The 21305-nt window shown below is 38.1% G+C and overlaps 1 protein-coding gene across 3 annotated transcripts in view; it reads left to right on the forward strand.

The window, feature by feature from the left end:
* LOC134211795 (sushi, von Willebrand factor type A, EGF and pentraxin domain-containing protein 1) overlaps positions 1 to 21305 on the forward strand; it is a 66564-nt gene that overhangs the window by 16128 nt on the left and 29131 nt on the right. For all 3 annotated transcript variants that reach the window (XM_062689026.1, XM_062689025.1, XM_062689027.1), the window contains 8 exons: positions 10501 to 10578; positions 10635 to 10738; positions 11026 to 12459; positions 12529 to 12731; positions 17434 to 17815; positions 17880 to 18040; positions 18109 to 18311; positions 18373 to 18866. In XM_062689026.1, the coding sequence (XP_062545010.1) occupies positions 10513 to 10578; positions 10635 to 10738; positions 11026 to 12459; positions 12529 to 12731; positions 17434 to 17815; positions 17880 to 18040; positions 18109 to 18311; positions 18373 to 18866 (3047 nt within the window). In that variant the 5' untranslated portion in view covers positions 10501 to 10512. The remainder of the gene's footprint in view (positions 1 to 10500; positions 10579 to 10634; positions 10739 to 11025; positions 12460 to 12528; positions 12732 to 17433; positions 17816 to 17879; positions 18041 to 18108; positions 18312 to 18372; positions 18867 to 21305) is intronic.

Here is a 21305-nt window from a genome sequence, read left to right on the forward strand (position 1 = left end):
AAAACGAACTTTTTATAGGAGTCCTGGAGACCCATAGTGATACCAAACGTCTCAGCTCGACGAACTGGAGTATGGGCTCGGACACTATGGCTAAAATACATGTTTTCAAATAAATTTCAATATTAGATATTCTATGAAGTTCATTGGTACTATACCACGAAGGCAAATTCAGAATCATTTTCAAAATTTTATTTTGAATCCTCTGAAGTGCCTTCTTTCTGTTATTGCAGCAACTAGTCCATATTGGCACAGCATACAACATGGCTGGTCTAAAAATTTGTTTGTAAATCAAAAATTTGTTCTTAAGGCAAAGTTTTGATTTACTGTTTATAAGTGGATATAGACATTTGATATATTTGTTACATTTGGCTTGAATGCCTTCAATGTGATTGAAAAGTTAGCAGAAGTCCTAAATATTTAGCTTCGCTAGACCAATTAATTGGAACTCCCTGCATAGTGACAGTATGTCTGCTAGTAGGTTTCAAATAAGAAGGCTTATGTGGAAATATTTTTAATTTTTGCGAGTAAGTGGAGAAAATATTCAAACTTTGTTGCAATCTACTACAAATGACACGAAGGCTTCGCCCTTTGGCTAAAATGCCCGTGTCATCTGCAAACAAAGATTTTTGACACCCTGGTGGTAAATCAGTTAAGTCAGAAGTAAAAATGTTCTACAATATAGACCCCACACGCTATGTTTGAAGACAACTATTATGCAAAGTGAATGCACCTCGGATGTTAAGCCGTTAGATCATAGCTTTTGACCTCTAGTTTAAGGATATGCGTCGATTAAAATATTTCATCGGTGAAATTTTGATTTTTTTTTACCATTTAAGGGGATATTTTCAACCTAAAAATCTATTCTGATTTTTTATTATTTTTTGAAGCAAGTTATATAAAATCCAGGCACCACATTTTTTTCTGACGCTTCAAGGAAAATTTTCATATAAAAATAATTTTCGGGGAATTTATTTGCGTGAGCTGAGTTTGGAATAATTCCACATACTGGGTAGGCATTGCACTGTCTTTTAGTTGGAATTAATATAATGGCCATCAGTTCTATCATCATTGCATTAACGACCATTTTTTTTTCAATCATTAGAGGAGGCCGGGGTTGGTTGGCCGAAGGGGCAGATTGACCGAGTGGCTTCTGTGAAAAGCCTATTGGGGAAAGTGGCGACATCTATACACAGGATTCTGTTTTTACACGATATTTTTTAGCTCGTATTTTTGATCGTGTGAAAAATTCCTGATTAAAGCAAAGAAAAATCACATGATAATTAATATGCGTTAAACATTCAGGATGAGTGAAAAATTGAGAAAATGTAAATCGTACAAAAACAGAATCCAGTGTACTAATTTTGGTGGGGTATTAGGTAGGTAATTTACACCAGTTCTGATCAATCACGGAGTAGCAACCATTGACATACCTGTACAGTCAGTCTAAGCTCAGTGAATCAGTTTACACCCGATTTCGAAAAACATGGTATGCTGGAAAGGGTATTGAAAACCCTGCACAATGTTGCAAGAGCTTCCAGGTAACCTTGTTTTGTATTTGTGTATCGTGATTGTTCTCGAAAACATTTGTTGGGCTGCCGTAATCTGCCGTAGGTAGGTTTGCTAAATTTTGTGTGTTATGAATTCAGCAAATGAAGATCGACATCAATTTTGACCGATTTCGCAATACATAAAAGAACCATGGAAAGACGAGATAATAGTATCAAACGTAAGCGTACGCTAGTGGAGAAAGAGAAAGTAGCAAGATATGTAAAAATCTAACAAAAATTTTCAAAAAGACTGAATAGTAACTTTTGTCGTACACATTTTCCAAGTTGCACTTTTGAATTTTGGTCGGTTATAATTCCTCAAACTTTGATGAGCAACAACCATTTTGAAGTGATGAAGACGCATGGCCATTCACCAAGCAGTGGTCTACGCTGTGTTACAAGAGAATAAACATTACTAACTTCCCATTTGTTTCGAGCACTCAAAATAGATTGAAATGGTTCGATGAGCAGTTTTGAACTAGTTAGCTCTTATTCAACAGGACAATTGAAGCATTACAATTGCCATAGATATAAATCCTTTGATAAACAACTATTAAAATGTAATAATAGTACTAGGAAAAAAACTTGCAGGATAAATTCCAATAGAAACGAAGAGATGAAGAAGATCCTTTTGAATAATTGAGTAAGTACTAACATTAAAATATGATGTTCAAATAAAAACTAATTATTGCCACAAATCTTGTCATCACCAATTTTGTTTACTTAACTTCAACCTCACACCACGTTGCGAAATTCACGTTATTGATGTCACTAGCCAGAAGAATGTCATTCATATTGAGTTTAACTGGACGTATCAGGCTCAGCATGAGTAATACGTATTTCGTTGTTGTAGTGTAAATCTAACGGTTTCCGAACGCCACTTTCTTTCGCCTCTGTGGATATACATATGAGTGACTGAATACCATTTACAGGTGTGTCGCTGCAATCGTCACCAGCCAACGACGATTTAACCGCACAACAGGTAAAAATATGTGGCAAAGCAGCGGACTTTCAGCACTCATATGCTAATGTCCCGAATGTTTGATAATTTATTCAACGATACCAGAACGGTAGGAATATGTGATACAAGAAAAAAATCACTACACACGGCTGATCCAAAGCTAGATGACACTGGAATTTGGGCCGGCATGCTTCTTTGTTTTATTTCTAATGATTGTTACTTAAGAAAAATGGGATGTCCGCATTTGAGTTTCCGGTACATGCTTTGGTATTAAGCATTCATTGAACACACGTTTGCAGTAAATTGATGCTAATTGAGTATGTCGTCTTCGGCATCTCCATATTTATGGACAGGGAAATTAACTTCTAGACAAGTGACCGTTTTCCTTAACAAATTTTGGGAATGTAGGGTACGAGTAACGACCAATCCATGGGTACAAAAGAAACTGGTGAATGTTGACGCTGAAATTCATCAGCTATGTAGTCAATACTATGTAGGTGTTTCAACTGGACAATGACAATTTTTGGTTTTGATACGAATGTAGGTTGATGGAGAATAAAAAAAGCTTTGGCATGATGAAGTTCTCTTTCCGATATTTTATTTTTGCCTTAATCTTACATGAGGAAGAAGCAGTTTCAATTGTGAATAAATAAATGAATGGCTCTAAAACTAGAAAATGACAACACCATGAAATTAGCAATGTTCCATTAAAATCATCGAACTAGAAGAATCTGTTGTGTATAATGTGCAAACGTTATCTGTAACGTTCTTTCATATTATCGAGCATATGTGGATAGCGGTCAAAAATGAGCTGATGTTCAGCTTAGCTTAGCTTAGACTAATTATACATTACAATGGCTGCTACACGCAGAAAAAAATAATAATAAACAAAAAACAAATAGCATGCAATATTGACAATTTTTTGTTTGTTTTTATTTGAAAGGTTTTCAGCCCTAGGCTGGCTCACCTCTAAATATTGACAATTCTCGTCAACTATTGCTAACATTCAGCTGATATCTCGATTGGAATTACGATAATTAAGGCGTTTCATTTACATGTATAATTTTAAACGAAAATTTCAAAGGATTTTACTATTTCTGTACTCCATGAATGATCAGAACTGGTTAAATTGTATTGCGATTCAAGTGAATAGAGGATTGCATTATCACTTATACTAAGTGCATGTTTGAGTAGCGCAGTAACGGTGCACTACATGTCCAGCCCACCGTAATATGTCATATTTCATCAGGACTTGGCTCAAAAAACAAAATCAGGGTGGCTCAAAAAACACTTTTTCTTTTTTTTTGGTGGGCCGCCCTTTTATTCGGTTCTATGTGATGCCCTGATTCTGTATTAAATTCTTCAAGATCTGAATGAGTATCATAGTTCTTCATCGTAAGTTGTGCCGTCCAACTGCAATTCACTGTTTTTGGATGTTTCTGCATTCATTTTTGCATATAAACTTCCAACGAGTTTAGCACCGCCCAAACGTTGACCGATTTGGCTGAAATTTTGTCCAGAGCATCAGGGCATCAAATAGAACTGAATTAGAGGGCGGCCCATAAAAAAAAGAAAAAAAAGTTTTTCCCATACTAATTTGAGCCACCCTAATGCAGGTCGTGATCACCGTGGGGCAATAAGAAAAGTCACTTTTTGTTTTCATTCAAATAAATGAGAGTGTCATGAGTTTTTTGTCACATGACAAGCACTCATAAGGAGAATATGAGCTTTATTTTGAAACTAGCTGACCTGTGGTACACCGTCTTGCCTAAAGTCAAATAGTTAGCACCAACGCTTTTTTTGTATTACCTTTTTAAGTTTTGACGTTTGCTTTGTGTTTTTTATTTTATATATTTTACATTTCATGGTATTCATCTCTAATAATATATTAGTAGATTATAACATCAGTTTAGATTTTGCGGTACATTTCACATTTCTTTTTTATCCTTTATTTAGGTGTTTTTTCAATCTTAAAATTAAGTTCAACACCATTTTCACATTTCTTAATATTCTTCATCAGGTTTGATTCTGCCTCGGGTTTGTTTTCCAAATAGGATAGATGAGATTTTACTTAAATTTTATACAATAATCTTACCGCTATTGATTAGCCTCATCGAATTCTTATTTGATACAATTATAGCTACCAGTAGCTACTCATCTACATGTAAATATACAAAATAGTGCCAATCCGTAAAAAAGCAGCTATAAGCTCCTTGGAAAACTTGAGGCCTATCAGTATTTTATGTGTTCTTTCAAAAGCTTTTGAGAGAACTAAACAAAATCAAATTTACACCTACATCAAAGCCAATAATTGTCGGCGCATTGTTTAGTCCGGTTACAGACCGAAGCATAGTATAAAAACAACAAGTAGTCGATGACATCGGAAATATGATTGATAAGCCAGTTGCTTTAATATTATTAGATTTCTTAAAAGCATTTGCTATAGTTTTGCATGATGTGATATTAGTGGCGAGCTGTGCGTTCTGCAAAAGAGTGCGGGAGCAGTACAACTGTTGGTACAATCTTCTGTTTAACTACAAAAAGTCCTTCCTGAGGTGATGGCAAACTACCCGCACTAGCTGCCACCATAGCATAGGAATGGAATCGTCTACGGTCATGGCAAGTGCGGGTACATGCATGAAGTTTTCGGACTCTAGCGCTTCAGAGTGTTGGTAGTTGGAGGTTCCTGCTCGATAAACCGTTGGTTTTGCTTGTGAAGGCGGTGAAACGGAATGATTTGTTCTTCTTGTGTATAATTATGTGTACTTACAAACCGATTTTACGGAATGGTTTGATTGTTAGATTATGTGGTTTAAAGGATACAGCTTCCGAGTTAGAATTGAACTACTTCTCGATAGACTGTCGGTTGTAATTTATCTTTTGTCAAAAGGTTGATTGGCCGCAGAGAAGGATGCAGTGTCAATGGATTGGGGTATGGGTGTTACTGCGCTTTCACGCAACGATGTTATCGATCATTTAGTAATCTGCCTTCGATCATTTAGTAGTTTTCCAATAACTCATTCCAGACGCTAAATTTTAAAATGTGTTGTATGGTGGACTTCTAGTGCAAAGGTTTATCTACAACTCTACCTAACAGTTCGTTGTTTGAATTTCACTAATAACAGAGCTATAGCGCTAGTAGCAGTAAATTTGACTAAATGATTGCATATTTGGTTATCATTTAGTATAAGTATAGCAACTAGCACCGTAACTCCTTTAGCAGTGGAATTCGAACATCGACCTGTTAAAGAGAGTTGTAGAAAAACCTTCGCGCTAAAAGTCGACCATACAACACATTTTGAAATTTAGCCTCTGGAATGAGTTATTGACAAACTACTAAATGATCGAGGGGCCCTCCTTAGCCGTGCGGTAAGACGCACGGCTACAAAGCAAGATCATGCTGAGGGTGGCTGGGTTCGATTCCCGGTGCCGGTCTAGGCAATTTTCGGATTGGAAATTGTCTCGACTTCTCTGGGCATAAAAGTATCATCGTGTTAGCCTCATGATATACGAATGCAAAAATGGTAACTTGGCTTAGAAACCTCGCAGTTAATAACTGTGGAAGTGCTTAACGAACACTAAGCTGCGAGGCGGCTCTGTCCCAGTGTGGGGATGTAATGCCAATAAGAAGAAGAAGAAGAAGAAGAAGAAGAAGAAGACTAAATGATCGAACGCAGATTACTAAATGATCGATAACATCCTTGCTTTCACGGTCTTCAAACCGCAGATTCCACATTTCCGGCTACTGGGTCGGTGTCTGCCATTGCAATTTCTGCCAAATGGTTCGTTTTCATAATCTTCTTTTCTTTCATGATCCTTAGAACAATTGTAGCATGATGGAACATTAGGACAATTAGTCCGTGGATGGCCATACTTGAATCATTTGAAGCATAGTAATGCGTTACACAGAAAAAAATAATGAAAAGTAAACAGCGCGTAAAACTTGAGATGCGGGAATTTACACTATTCTACGCGGGAATGGACCTCTTTCTAACAAGTTTGCTTACAACTTGCAAGTAATATCGACAATTCACGTCAAATATTATGTACATTTAGGCTATATCACGCGTGGAACTAAGCTAATAATAGCGTTTCATTTATGTGCATGATCTTTAGCGTAAATTTCATTGGATTTTTCTATCTGTGTAGGATAGTACGGCCATGTCCTGATTTGTAGTAATTCTACCTTCATGTTTATGTTTATTGTATAGATTCATCTGACATTTGGTGTCTTAATGAATATAGTAAATTTAAACAAGTATGCATTAAACGATTACAATCTTCTTAAAAAAGTGATCAATGGTGAGTTAATATCAAATAGCCTATAAATGCTGTTAAAAGTAGCCGCAGCAGCACGGAAAGGTTCATTCATGCTATACATTCGATTACGCGAAGAAAGGTGCAGGAAATCTCGTTGACGCATTGTTCGTTCCGGAGCATAAAGATTTAACCTCATGAGAAGTTCCAGAGAGTCAATTTCATCAGTCACGATTTTGGCCACGAAGGCAACCTGCGATCTATTCCTTCTCATTTGAAGAGTGTCAATACCAAGAAGTCTACATCGATCCTCATATGCGGGAAGATGAGTGGGATCCCTCCATGGAAGGTGCCGAAGTGCTTCGTCTTCTTCTTCTTCTTCTTGGTATTACATCCCCACACTGGGATAGAGCCGCCTCGCAGCTTAGTGTTCATTAAGCATTTCCACAGTTATAGGTTACTAAGCCATGTTACCATTTTTGCATTCGTATATCATGAGGCTAACACGATGATACTTTTATGCCCAGGGAAGTCGAGACAATTTCCAATCCGAAAATTGCCTAGACCGGCACCGGGAATCGAACCCAGCCACCCTCAGCATGGTCTTGCTTTGTAGCCGCGCGTCTTACCACACGGCTAAGGAGGAGTGCCGAAGTGCATAACGCACGAATCTACGCTGCACGGTTTCTAGCATTGAGATCCAGACGCTATGATAAGGGCTCCGAACTACAGCACACAATTCAAGGATAGAACGAACTAAAGAGCAGTACAGAGATTTTAGACAATGAGGATCCCGGAAGTCTTCAGATAGCTTGAAAATGAAACCTAGTTGCCGATTTGCTTTGGCGATGATGTCGTTATAGTACGGCATGAATGTCATGTCTTGATCCAGTGTGATTCCTAAATCCATAATCCTATTCACTCTGTCGAGGGTAGTACCAAAGATACAATAGTCAAAAACTATCGGCTTGTGCTTCCGATAAAAGGAAATAGCATTACATTTTTGAATACTGAGCGTCAGGAGATTAGCAGAGTACCAGTTCGCCATTCTATCCACACGCGATTGCAGTTCTTCACAATTCTCGATGCTGTTGATAATCTTAAACATTTTAACATCATCCGCATAAAACAAACGACAACCAGGAGGTAGTAGAAGTCGGCAGAGTTCGTTGATAAACAGCGTGAACAAGAGAGGCCCCAGATTACTTCCTTGTGGTACACCAGAAGTATTGGAGAAGTATTCAGACTGTGAAGAACCGATTTTCACAGAAAGCAAACGGTTCGACAGATATGATTTGAACCAGCACTTGTTGCTTGTTCAATCGGGCCGACGGCATCTTCGAAGCTTTTTCCGATTTCGATTGTTGGTAAACTGTATTGTATTGGTAAACTGGTACCGTGTTTGCCTGTCAGTATTAACGTGGTTGTTGCTCCAGTTCCATTTCTCGGGTCCATGCTGTTGGGGTGTCGTCTACCTTACGAACTCCCCGGATCGCCTCTGCTCCCGGAGGCCATGGACTCGAAGATTAATCCGGAACAATCATGCGTGACGAAATCTATGGAATCGCTATTTAAGGACAATTATCTTAGAATCCAAAACTAAATGCAGTCGCGTTTTCAAGGGCACACCACTCAATACGGAAGCAAACACAACTGTCATTTTCATTTTTTTTTTACACCTTTGTTCAGATTAATAGCAGCGGAAGCCGTTTTTCATACAAAATGGCCAACTTTGACTAGCTGTAACTTTGTACCCCGATGACCGATTGAGCTGAAATTTTGGCAGTGAACTACAAATATGATGAAATTCACACATACTACGCATCAATTTTTTCGAATGACGCGTTAAAAAATTACGCACTATGTCAAATTGTTCAAAAATATAGCAGTTTTTTTTTTTATATATTGCCCAATTCAAATGTCAAATTCAACAATTTATATTTTTTGAATTATAAACTTAGTGTCTCACAGCACCTGAATTCAAATTGATAACATTCCAATTATTTATTTTCCTGATATTTCCAAAACAAAAACTGCTATTATTTTGAGCAATTTGACCTAGTGCGTAATTTTTGAACGCGTCATTCGAAAAAATTGAAACGTAGTATGTGTAAATTTCATCATATTTGTAGTTCACTGCCAACATTTCAGCTCAATCGGTCACAAAGTTACAGCTTGTCAAATTTGACCATTTTGTATGAAAAACGACTTCCGCTGCTATTATTCTGAACACAGGTGTATGTATTTATACTTCATCTTAAAACTATTTCAATGAGGATGAATGATGGGGAAAAGCCCTTTTGATAAGAAGAATCCCCTTCAAAAAGGCATGCGTGGAATAATTAAAATGACAGTTGTGCGTTGCTTCCGTATTGAGTGGTGTGCCCTGGAAAACGCGATTGCATTTAGTTTAGGATTCCGTGAGGATTGTCCTTAAGCCGCTGTAATTAATAGCAGTCACATACTACCTACCCCTGTTGTAGTGAGGACTGTAAAGGGGAAGGATGATTAAAAATGAAAATGATGAAAACGTATGTACCTAGTCACAAATTACTTCACTATATGTTATCACTCAGAAAGCTTTGGTTCGTCACTTTACTTGCTTAAAGTCTCTAACAACTTCTAGAGGTTGATGGAGGCGCACGGTTCACGGTTTTTTAAGGGGCCCCACACACGCTCCGACAAGTTTGAATTCGCCTCCAGCAAATTTGGTTCGGTCGGAGTAAAGTCGGACCATCTGTGGGCAAGTTGTACTGTCCAACAGTCGTACAACTTGCCCGCAGATGATCCGACTTTACTCCGACTGAACCAAATTTCCTGGGGGAGGAGTCAATGTTGTACAACATGTCGGAACGTGTATAGGGTCACTGTCAGCAATATTCCATTTACGCTTCCATACCAACAGTGATAGAATTGCAGTCACCAAGCGATGGAATCGCGTCGCGTGTGTTTGGGGGAACCTGCTGCTTCTCTTGATGCCCTGGGCACTGCCCTACGATTTGGTTTCATTTGATAAGGGTTTGAATCAGCAAAATGAAACATTATCTCAAACTTATCCTCTCTTTATACACTCATGATATGTAGCATATCGTGAGAGACTTTTTTTTTCGCAAGTTGTTATGATAAAGGACTGATTCGAGTCAATCAAAAATGGTGGCCCCAACGCAAAATAAGCGAGAACAAAGCGTTTTATTTAGGTGGGAGCTGCCTATCTGATTCTTCTTTTTTGCATTTGTATACAAGTTTGATTGAATTGCTTTCATGGCATGCTATGATTCGAAGAAGTTCGTTGTCTATTGAGAGCGATTTCTGCAAACTATCAATTTGACAGAAACCTCTTTCTCGAGACAGACGATAAAGTATTTTGAAGAAGCAAATGTATTCGCAGAGCAAACGCAAACTTTTTTTTCAACATGCTAAACTCGATTCCACTTGCTTGATTAGTTTTCAAGTTGCAGGAACTTGTGTCTCATCGGTATGGGTGCCCACCATACAGATTTATCTCAGCATACGATACCCCGCGAATGACTGACACGAAAATACCGGCAGTACTAACCTTGCTGAACCACTAAATGATTTCATCTTATGCATCATCATATTATTTATTCGGAATGAAATCATAGCTTTGCACTTGCAGATGATCGGCGATGACGGCGAATGATTCAATGCTTTTTTGACTACTTGAATGTTTTAACAAAAATTTTACATATATTTTTTATTATTTTATTTTTACAGACTCCCATCAAAATGGCCAAACATGTAGCTTATAGGATAATATGTTTAGCTTCAGTATTTATTACAGTATTAACAGAGGTATGTGCATAATTTAAAAAGTCGTTCATTTATTCGATTATTGAACTTTTTTTCAGGACCCCTTCTCGTGTTCGATAGGTTGGGAGCTGAGGGGGTTGAATTGTTACAAATATTTTAGTGTTAAGCATTCGTGGGAAAAATCTGCAGAATTATGTAAACGGTTAGTAATTTTGTTTATGGTACTAGTCGATTTAGTGATAGGCAACTTTGACACCTCGTAGATAGTTTAAATCCCAGCGCGCCAACATGTGATATATTAATCAAAGATGGTATATTTGCTTAAAAATGCATTTTGTCTGCAAATACGTTAAAGTTGGCCTACCGATAACTGTTCAATTATTACAATTGTTATGGCATTTAGATTTTCTACAGTATGTGTTTCAAAAATCTGCGAGGTTCAAACCCCATCTCATGTTATAATGTTATAAATTAATGGATCTGTTACAGATATGGTGCGGAGCTTGCGACCATTGATTCATTCGAGGAGAATGAAGCGACGAGAGAGATTGCACTTTTTGGCGAATCTAGAGGTCGAACGGCAAACATGTATTGGCTGGGTCTTGCCTCTTTAGATGATCTAAGAACCAATACGTTAGAATCTACTGCAGGTGGATTGGTTTCACAATACTCAGGTTTTTGGGCTCTGAATCAACCCAACCCAACCGCAGGAGAATGTGTAGCGGCATCGAATGTAAACAATATGCAGACGTGGCAGCTGGAAACATGTGAAAACTTGTTGCCGTTCATGTGTGAGCGGCCTGCATGTCCTCAAAATTCCGTTCGATGTTCAAATGGTGCATGTATAAATCAGGCGTTCAAATGTGATGGGAATGACGATTGTGGAGACGGTAGTGATGAACTGGATTGTCCTAATGCTTGTCATTTTCATATGCAATCCGGCGGTGATGTAATTGAATCACCCAGTTTTCCTCAAAAGTACCCAGCATTGGCAGGATGCAAATGGACTCTAGAAGGACCCCAAGGAACTAATATCATTTTACAGTTCCAAGAGTTCGATACTGAAAAGAATTTTGACATTGTGCAGATCCTTGTCGGAGGACGGACTGAGGATAAAGCAGTGTCTCTAGCTACACTTTCTGGGAAGAACGATCTCACTAGCAAACCTTTCATAACCGCATCGAATTTTATGATTATTAAATTCACGTCTGACGGAAGCGTTGAGCGTAAAGGTTTCAGAGCAACGTGGAAAACTGAACCTCAAACTTGCGGTGGTGTGCTACAAGCAACAACTCAAGGGCAAATATTGGCTAGTCCAGGTTATCCAAAAACGTATCCTGGAGGGCTAGAATGTCTTTACATTATTAAAGCTCAAAATGGTCGAGTGATTTCCTTGGAAGTTGAGGACCTAGATTTGAACGAAGATCGGGATTTTATTCTGATTCGAGATGGAGAAAATGCCCACAGTAAACCAATCACTCGATTGACTGGAACGTCATTGAACGACAGAAATAGAGTAATTATTTCAACTAGCAACAAGCTGTACATATTCTTCAAGACCTCTCTAGGAGGTTCTAAGAAAGGATTCAACATGAAATACACACAGGGTTGCTCAGCAACCATTACGGCATTGAATGGAACGGTCACTTCCCCGGCTTATGATTTAGCCAACTATCCCAACAACCAAGAATGTTTCTTCAAAATCAAGAACCCCTTAGGTGGACCTCTTTCCTTGAGGTTCAAAAACTTCAATGTACACAAAAGTGACAACGTTCAGATTTTTGATGGATCCTCAACGTCTGGCTTGCGTCTTCATCCAGGAGGCGGCTTTACAGGAAACGTAGTACCAAAAATTACTCTTACTGCGTCTTCAGGGAACATCCTGGTTAAGTTTATTTCAGATGCTTTACACAACGATAAAGGGTAAAATACACGTCATTGATTATTTCGATCAATGAAACTAAAACGGTAAGCTTTACAAACTTATTTCAGGTGGTTGGCAGAGTTTTCTGCGGATTGTCCAGAACTGAAACCCGGAATTGGAGCACTTGCTTCTAGCCGTGATACTGCGTTTGGAACCGTCATCACATTTACATGTCCAATCGGACAAGAGTTTGCAACTGGGAAGAATAAAATTGTTACCAAGTGTCAAAATGGAGGAACATGGAAAATTGATTACATTCCTAAATGTCAAGGTAAACAATAAATATTTTTGTTTGTATAAATTACTAGCTTTATGTACCCGGCCTTGCTCGGAGTTGCCAGTTTAATTCGCAGTTTTTTTCACCATCGGAATTGGAATAGGTCAAAAGGATAATTGTGTTTTCTTATTGATATTTCATCATTTGATTAAAAGAAGGTAGATTACATTTGAAAACATTGACTGATTTTGAAAATGGGATCAAACCCAAAATCGCTTTATTCCGGGCAAACGTCTATTTCTAAAGAAGGAAAAACATACACCGATGCCTTATTCCGGAAAAACGTCTATTTTAAAGAAATGATCACATTTACCGTCCAGAAGGAAACACTTTAATCATTGCTTTTCTCTGGGCAAACCATGATTTCGATGAAGTGTTGAGTTGATCGATCCCTGTCATCTTCGCCTTCTTAAGAAAAGAATGTTTGTTCCAAATTTGGTTGAAATCGGGCAAGGGGTACAGAAGTTATGCTGGAACATTGGATCATTGCATACCTTGCTTTTATTTATTAATCTTGAATCATTATCATATAATTATCTTCATACCTTTTAAAATTTGGAATAAAGGTTACTCGATTATGGATCACTATGCAATTTGATCATTCATAATCATCAATCATTAATCATATCGATCGTTAATCATTAACCATACACATAGTGTGTCAACATTTAATCACGATCGGTAATCGTTAATCATAATCCAACGGTTTTTTCATCTATTATTCATAATCGTTAATTATTGTCAAAAATGAATTTAATCATTAATCATTATCAGTCATCATTTTCAAAAATTATAATTCATTAATCATAATCTTTAATCATAGAGTTGAATGATTTAATCATTTAATCTGCTTAGAATTGGTCCTGGGGGTCAGGAGTTACACTGAATTGCCCGTTTTCTAAAGACAACCGCTTTCCCTTTACCCTTCCTCTTTCTCAACGGCCATTTCACCCCTTTGTTATCTTCTCCTAGGGATAGAAAATGTGTGTACCAAATTTGGTTGAAATCGGTACAGGGGTTCAGAAGTTACACTAAATTGCCCGTTTTCTGAACAATACCCTCCTTCAGACCCCTACCCCTTATCCAAATTTCCTCCCGTACGATCGGCTCCTCATAGTGAATATGTGTACAAAATTTGATTGAAATCGGTCCTGGGGGTTGAGAGTTACACTAAGTTGCTAGTTTTCCAAAGACAACACCGCCCCGTATAGCCTCCCCTTTTTTCCAATGACCATCCCATCCCCTTTGCAACCTTATCCTTATGATCTAGAATGTTTGTCCCAACTTTTGTTGAAATCGTTACATTGGTTTATGATTTACTTTGCATTGTCTGTTTTCTAAACAAAACCCCTCCTCCAGACCCCTCCCCTTTCCCAAATCCCTCCCATATGATTACCTCCTCGTAGTGAATATGTGTACAAAATTTGGTTGAAATCGGTCCTGGGAGTTGAAAGTTACACAGAATTGTTCGTTTTCTGAACAAAACCCTCCCACCACCCTCCCCTTTTCTACATGACCATCCCACCCCTTTGTTAACTTCCTCTGAGGATAGAGAATGTCTGTACCAAATTTGGTTGAAATCGGTCCTGGGAGTTGAAAGTTACACAGAATTGTTCGTTTTCTGAACAAAACCCTCCCACCACCCTCCCCTTTTCTAGAGGACCATCCCACCCCCTTTGTTAACTTCCTCTGAGGATAGAGAATGTCTGTACCAAATTTGGTTGAAATCGGTCCTGGGAGTTGAAAGTTACACAGAATTGTTCGTTTTCTGAACAAAACCCTCCCACCACCTCCCCCTTTTTCTACATGACCATCCCACCCCTTTGTTAACTTCCTCTGAGGATAGAGAATGTCTGTACCAAATTTGGTTGAAATCGGCCAAGTGGTTCAGAAGTAGTTAGCGAACATACATACATAGATTGGTTTTTATATATATAGATTGATGGCAGAAACTCCCGCATATGTGTTGCAATGTAGATTGTCATGATTCGCCTTGAAGTTGAAGCAAAAATCATATAATGTTTGGAATAAGACACTTTCAAAGGGTAGCATTGAACTGTATTGATATGTAATCCATTTTTTATCAGTAGAGGAAAAGAATATAATCAATGTGGAATTACGAACAAATATTAGCGGTACCAGATTTCCGGACAATTATGAATAAAAATTTAACTGTTTTTGAACCTGTATGAAATCCATATTGGATTAAAAGCATGTATATTTATTGGCATTGTCTACATACTTGTATACAAATCTATAATTTGTGAATAATAATCCACTAATTTAATCTTGCACTAGCTGTATGTACCCGGCCTTGCTCGGAGTTGCCAGTTTAATTCGCAGTTTTTTCACCATCGGAATTGGAATAGGTCAAAAGGATAATTGTGTTTTCTTATTGATATTTCATCATTTGATTAAAAGAAGGTAGATTACATTTGAAAACATTGACTGATTTTGAAAATGGGATCAAACCCAAAATCGCTTTATTCCGGGCAAACGTCTATTTCTAAAGAAGGAAAAACATACACCGATGCCTTATTCCGGAAAAACGTCTATTTTTAAAGAAATGATCACATTTACCGTCCAGAAGGAAACACTTTAATCATTGCTTTTCTCTGGGCAAACCATGATTTCGATGAAGTGTTGAGTTGATCGATCCCTGTCATCTTCGCCTTCTTAAGAAAAAGAATGTTTGTCCCAAATTTGGTTGAAATCGGGCAAGGGGTACAGAAGTTATGCTGGAACATTGGATCATTGCATACCTTGCTTTTATTTATTAATCTTGAATCATTATCATATAATTATCATACCTTTTAAAATTTGGAATAAAGGTTACTCGATTATGGATCACTATGCAATTTGATCATTCATAATCATCAATCATTAATCATATCGATCGTTAATCATTAACCATACACATAGTGTGTCAACATTTAATCACGATCGGTAATCGTTAATCATAATCCAACGGTTTTTCATCTATTATTCATAATCGTTAATTATTGTCAAAATGAATTTAATCATTAATCATTATCAGTCATCATTTTCAAAAATTATAATTCATTAATCATAATCTTTAATCATAGAGTTGAATGATTTAATCATTTAATCTGCTTAGAATTGGTCCTGGGGGTCAGGAGTTACACTGAATTGCCCGTTTTCTAAAGACAACCGCTTTCCCTTTACCCTTCCTCTTTTCTCAACGGCCATTTCACCCCTTTGTTATCTTCTCCTAGGGATAGAAAATGTGTGTACCAAATTTGGTTGAAATCGGTACAGGGGTTCAGAAGTTACACTAAATTGCCCGTTTTCTGAACAATACCCTCCTTCAGACCCCTACCCCCTTATCCAAATTTCCTCCCGTACGATCGGCTCCTCATAGTGAATATGTGTACAAAATTTGATTGAAATCGGTCCTGGGGTTGGGAGTTACACTGAGTTGCTCGTTTTCCAAAGACAACACCTCCCCTATACCCTCCCCTTTTTCCAATGACCATCCCATCCCCTTTGTTATCTTTTCCTTATGATGTAGAATGTATGTGTACCAAATTTGGTTGAAATCAATTACAGGGGTTCATGATTTACTTTGAATTGCCTGTTTTCTAAACAAAACCCCTCCTCCAGACCCCTCCCCTTTCCCAAATCCCTCCCATATGATTACCTCCTCGTAGTGAATATGTGTACAAAATTTGGTTGAAATCGGTCCTGGGAGTTGAAAGTTACACAGAATTGTTCGTTTTCTGAACAAAACCCTCCCACCACCCCTCCCCCTTTTCTACATGACCATCCCACCCCTTTGTTAACTTCCTCTGAGGATAGAGAATGTCTGTACCAAATTTGGTTGAAATCGGTCCTGGGAGTTGAAAGTTACACAGAATTGTTCGTTTTCTGAACAAAACCCCCCCCCCCCCCCCCCCCCCCCTTCTGCATGACCATCCCCCCGTTTGTTAACTTCCTCTGAGGATAGAGAATGTCTGTACCAAATTTGGTTGAAATCGGTCCTGGGAGTTGAAAGTTACACAGAATTGTTCGTTTTCTGAACAAAACCCCTCCCACCACCCCTCCCCCTTTTCTACATGACCATCCCACCCCTTTGTTAACTTCCTCTGAGGATAGAGAATGTCTGTACCAAATTTGGTTGAAATCGGTCCTGGGAGTTGAAAGTTACACAGAATTGTTCGTTTTCTGAACAAAACCCCGCCCACCACCCTCCCCTTTTCTACCTGATCATCCCACCCCTTTGTTAACTTCCTCTGAGGATAGAGAATGTCTGTACCAAATTTGGTTGAAATCGGTCCTGGGAGTTGAAAGTTACACAGAATTGTTCGTTTTCTGAACAAAACCCTCCCACCACCCTCCTCCTTTTCTACATGACCATCCCACCCCTTTGTTAACTTCCCCTGAGGATATAGAATGCGTGTACCAAATTTGGTTGAAATCGGCCAAGTGATTCAGAAGTAGTTAGCGAACATACATACATAGATTGGTTTATATATATATATAGATAAAGAAGATAGATAGATAGAAGATAGAAGATAGATAGAAGATAGATAGATAAAATTGTACGAAAATCTGGCACGCACTCGTTAGATGTAAAAAGAAGAATTTGCCTTCATAATTTATCATTCTTACGTGATTGCGTTGTCATTTTTGTTGTTATATTGTATTTTATTATTTATATTTATTTCCAATTCAGAGGTATACTGTGGCCCGGTTCCACAAATTGATAATGGATTTTCCATTGGATCTTCAAATGTAACGTACCGAGGAGTGGCGATGTATCAGTGTTATGCAGGGTTTGCATTTGCTTCTGGTAATGCCATTGAGAAAATCTCCTGTTTGGCTGACGGAAATTGGGAACGGCAGCCGTCATGTCTGGCTTCCCAGTGTCCATTGCTGCAAGAAGTTCCTCACGCAAATGTTACAATAATGAATGGAGGAGGTCGCAGCTATGGTACGATTATTCGATACGAATGCGAGCCAGGATATGTGCGAAGCGGTCAACCTGTACTGAACTGTATGTCTAATGGAACCTGGAGCAGTCCTGTTCCAACGTGTAGCCGCAAACGTTGTTTCAAGTAAATTTCAATCAAGCGAAACGTGTTTTGAATCAATTATTGACTTTTCAATCGATGTTCACAGATTTCCAGAAATAGAAAACGGTTTCTTTGTGGATAGAACTCGCCAATATTACTTTGGCGATGAAGCACGCATCCAGTGTTATAAGGGGTATAAGCAAATCGGTTCCAACATTGTGAAATGTAATGAAGATCAAGAGTTTGATTCATTACCATCGTGTGAAGGTATACATAGATATATATATATAAATCTTTAAAAGTTTATTTGGAGATAATTATTTTAATTTCCGTAGACATCAACGAATGTATAGCGGCTCCCTGCGATGTTGCTTCAACCGAGTGTGTCAATACACCTGGATCATTCTACTGTCAGTGTAAGTCAGGATTCTCTGCATCTACTGAATGCAGACCCGTAGGTGATTTAGGCTTAGCAACAGGGGGTATTTCAGACAATAGTATCACCGTGTCTTCGACCGAAGATGGATATGAAAAATCGGTATGTACTGCTTTGAATCACTCTTTGTTTAGTTATTGAAGGTCTGTTTCTGTTTCCATAGATGTTGCGTCTCAATTCGGCTGGATGGTGTGGAAATTCAATGGATCCTGGAGCTAATTGGATACTTTTAGATTTTAAAGCTCCGACAATAATCAGAGGGTTCCGCACCATGTCGGTGCAACGATTTGATGGAAGCCTAGCTTTCACATCCGCTATTCGAATACAGTATACGAACGATGTAACTGATGTGTTCAAGGATTATGCCAATCCAGATGGTACAGCTGTAGAGTTCAGAATCCTGGAACCCACACTATCTATTCTTAACTTACCAATTCCAATTGAGGCACGTTATGTTCGGTTTCGAGTGCAGGATTTCATGATTGCTCCATGTCTCAAGTTGGAAGTGATGGGGTGCACACGTATAGATTGCATTGATATAAACGAGTGTGCGACTAAAAACGGCGGCTGCCGACAAAAGTGTATTAACTCACCAGGTTCATATTCTTGCGGCTGCAATACAGGATACGAACTATTTACCAAAAATGGAACAGCCGGGTAAGTGAATAATGCAGTTATAAACTTTATTCGACAGACACATTTATTTTAATTATTTCACAATCATCGAAAATCAAGGTCTACAAGATTAACTAGCTAAAGATGAAAAATTTATTTTTCCGCTTTACAACAAGCAAGGTTTGTGTCCGTTTGTGTCAAAAACACTAAGTTCATAATTTCATTACTTTTGGAGATTAGTTACGTTACGTTGTCGGCATAACTTCTTGAGAATGTTTTTATTCATAATATCTTTCTTATTTTATATCTTTTGCATGTATCTGAAAGTTTCAAATAATATCAAAATACATGCAGAATATTTAAAAAAAGTAATTTTTGCACAAGTTGGTCACCAGCAGTTGATGGACTAATGGACCATGCGTCTCCATGTTACATGCTTATATGATGAAAATGTTCCATGTCCAAAAGCTGGCACAGATCTGTATTGGGTCGAAGCTCGAACCTATTCGTTCAAGGAAGGAATCTTAATGCAAATCTAACAAATTTTGTTGTTTATCAGCTGGCAGTGTGTGGTCTCCATATGTTAATTACGGCTAGCCCCATGGCTACACCATCTCATGCACAGTTGTCCTAGACAAGGTTCTGTGACTCATATGGGACTAAATTAGGTCATATTAGAGTTGCTGTAACCAAATAAGTCCAAAGTGTGCTACAAGAGCACACTCCAGAACTAGTAAAACAGAAAATTCCGATTATCATTGGTGGTGGAAGAATAAAGAAAGAATCATGGGTCTGGGCCACTTCCCAGTCAACACAAGATCGTATATGATGCCATATAAGATACTATAGTGGAGGCAATATAGGTAATGCCCCATACAATATATACGCCTTTAGCATCTCATGTTGCACCATATACGATTTTGTATTGATATGGTTTTTGGCACAAAGGTTATTCCTTATTCTTATTTACGGATGAACGAAACCAATGCGATTCGTTCAAATCATTTCCCCATTTGATTTTGCTGGTGGAAACAAGAATGCGCATCAACTCTCGTTCAATAGTTTACCATAGTATTGTAAGGGCCTTCTTTGGCCGTGCGGTAAGATGTGCGACTACAAAGCAACACCATGCTGAAGGACTAGATTCATAATTCGGTCTCGACAATTTTCGAGACATTAAAGTATCATCGTATTAGCCTCAATGCCGTCTTTGCCGAATGCAAAAAATGGTAACTTGTTCTATGTCACCAAGTCCTCGCAGTCCATAACTGTGGAAGTGCTGATTGAACACAGCTGTGAGGTTATAGTAACCTATATGCAATAAAATTTGAATACATTTAAGTTGTTGCAACCAAATTGCTACTGAGTTGTGCTCCACGGATTGTGACTCTTTCAAAAAGCAGCTTAGTCTTCAACCCATTTGTTATTACAAACGTTTCAGTCACTTTTCTGCGTAAGTTAGGAGAAATACTCATTAGAAACAATTATTTACACATGCAATTCATAATCAATTCAATTCATTTTATTGTCGCATGTTGCTATTGGCAATCACTTTCAATGACGTTTAATTATTTTGTCGAGCCTAATACCACCCACATAAAACGCAAACAAAAAATCTGGACGATCAGAACCATAGGATAGCTTGCAAACGATTTTCAAGAGTTTGGATTTTTAATCAGAAAAATCATGCTGAGTCCTGCTTCCAAGTAATGTTTTAAGTTGGTTGTTCCTGCTGCTGAAAACTAGTTCGATACCAATTTTTGACGTAAACTACGTCTGAGGGGAAGACTCGGATACAGGGTGTAAAATGAAAATTTCAAAATTGGAGACCGTCACGAAATCATGTAAGATTTGTAACATTAATAGGTCCTTTATCTTTCAATGGATTTGGAAGATTTATATATCAATCGATTCGCAAACTCTCCACCAATTTGCCAGTAGTATTTGATCACCAACGCTAAAATATTGAAAATTTTAGTTATTCCATTCATCATGCATCCCTTATACAGCGCGTTCCAAACCTTGGTAATTGCTTACTTCTAGGGTATTATCAATTATTTAACTGGGGTGTATGAATACCCTGGGGCCCAGCTGCTAGATAGTGAGGTCCCTACCAAGGATGTTATCCATCATTTAGTAGTTTGCGTTGGATCATTTAGTAGTTTGTTAATAACTGATTCCAAAAGCTGAATTTCGAAATGTGTTGTATGGTGGACCAAGGATGTTAACGATCATTCAGTGATTCTTGCGTTGCTGAATTTCAAAATATGTTGTATGGTGGACTTCTAGTGCGAAGGTTTCTTTACAACTCTGCCTAATGGTTCGTTGTTTGAATTCCACTAGTAATGGAGTTATAGCTATAGTTTCAGTAACTTAGACTAAATGATAACAAAATTCCAATCATTTAGTTTGAGTTACTGCAACTAGCACTCTAACTCCGTTCATAGTTGAATTATATTAACGAACCATTAGGCAAAGTTG

The sequence above is a fragment of the Armigeres subalbatus genome, chromosome 2, assembly GCF_024139115.2.
Source record: "Armigeres subalbatus isolate Guangzhou_Male chromosome 2, GZ_Asu_2, whole genome shotgun sequence".
Classification (NCBI taxonomy): Eukaryota; Metazoa; Arthropoda; class Insecta; order Diptera; family Culicidae; genus Armigeres; species Armigeres subalbatus.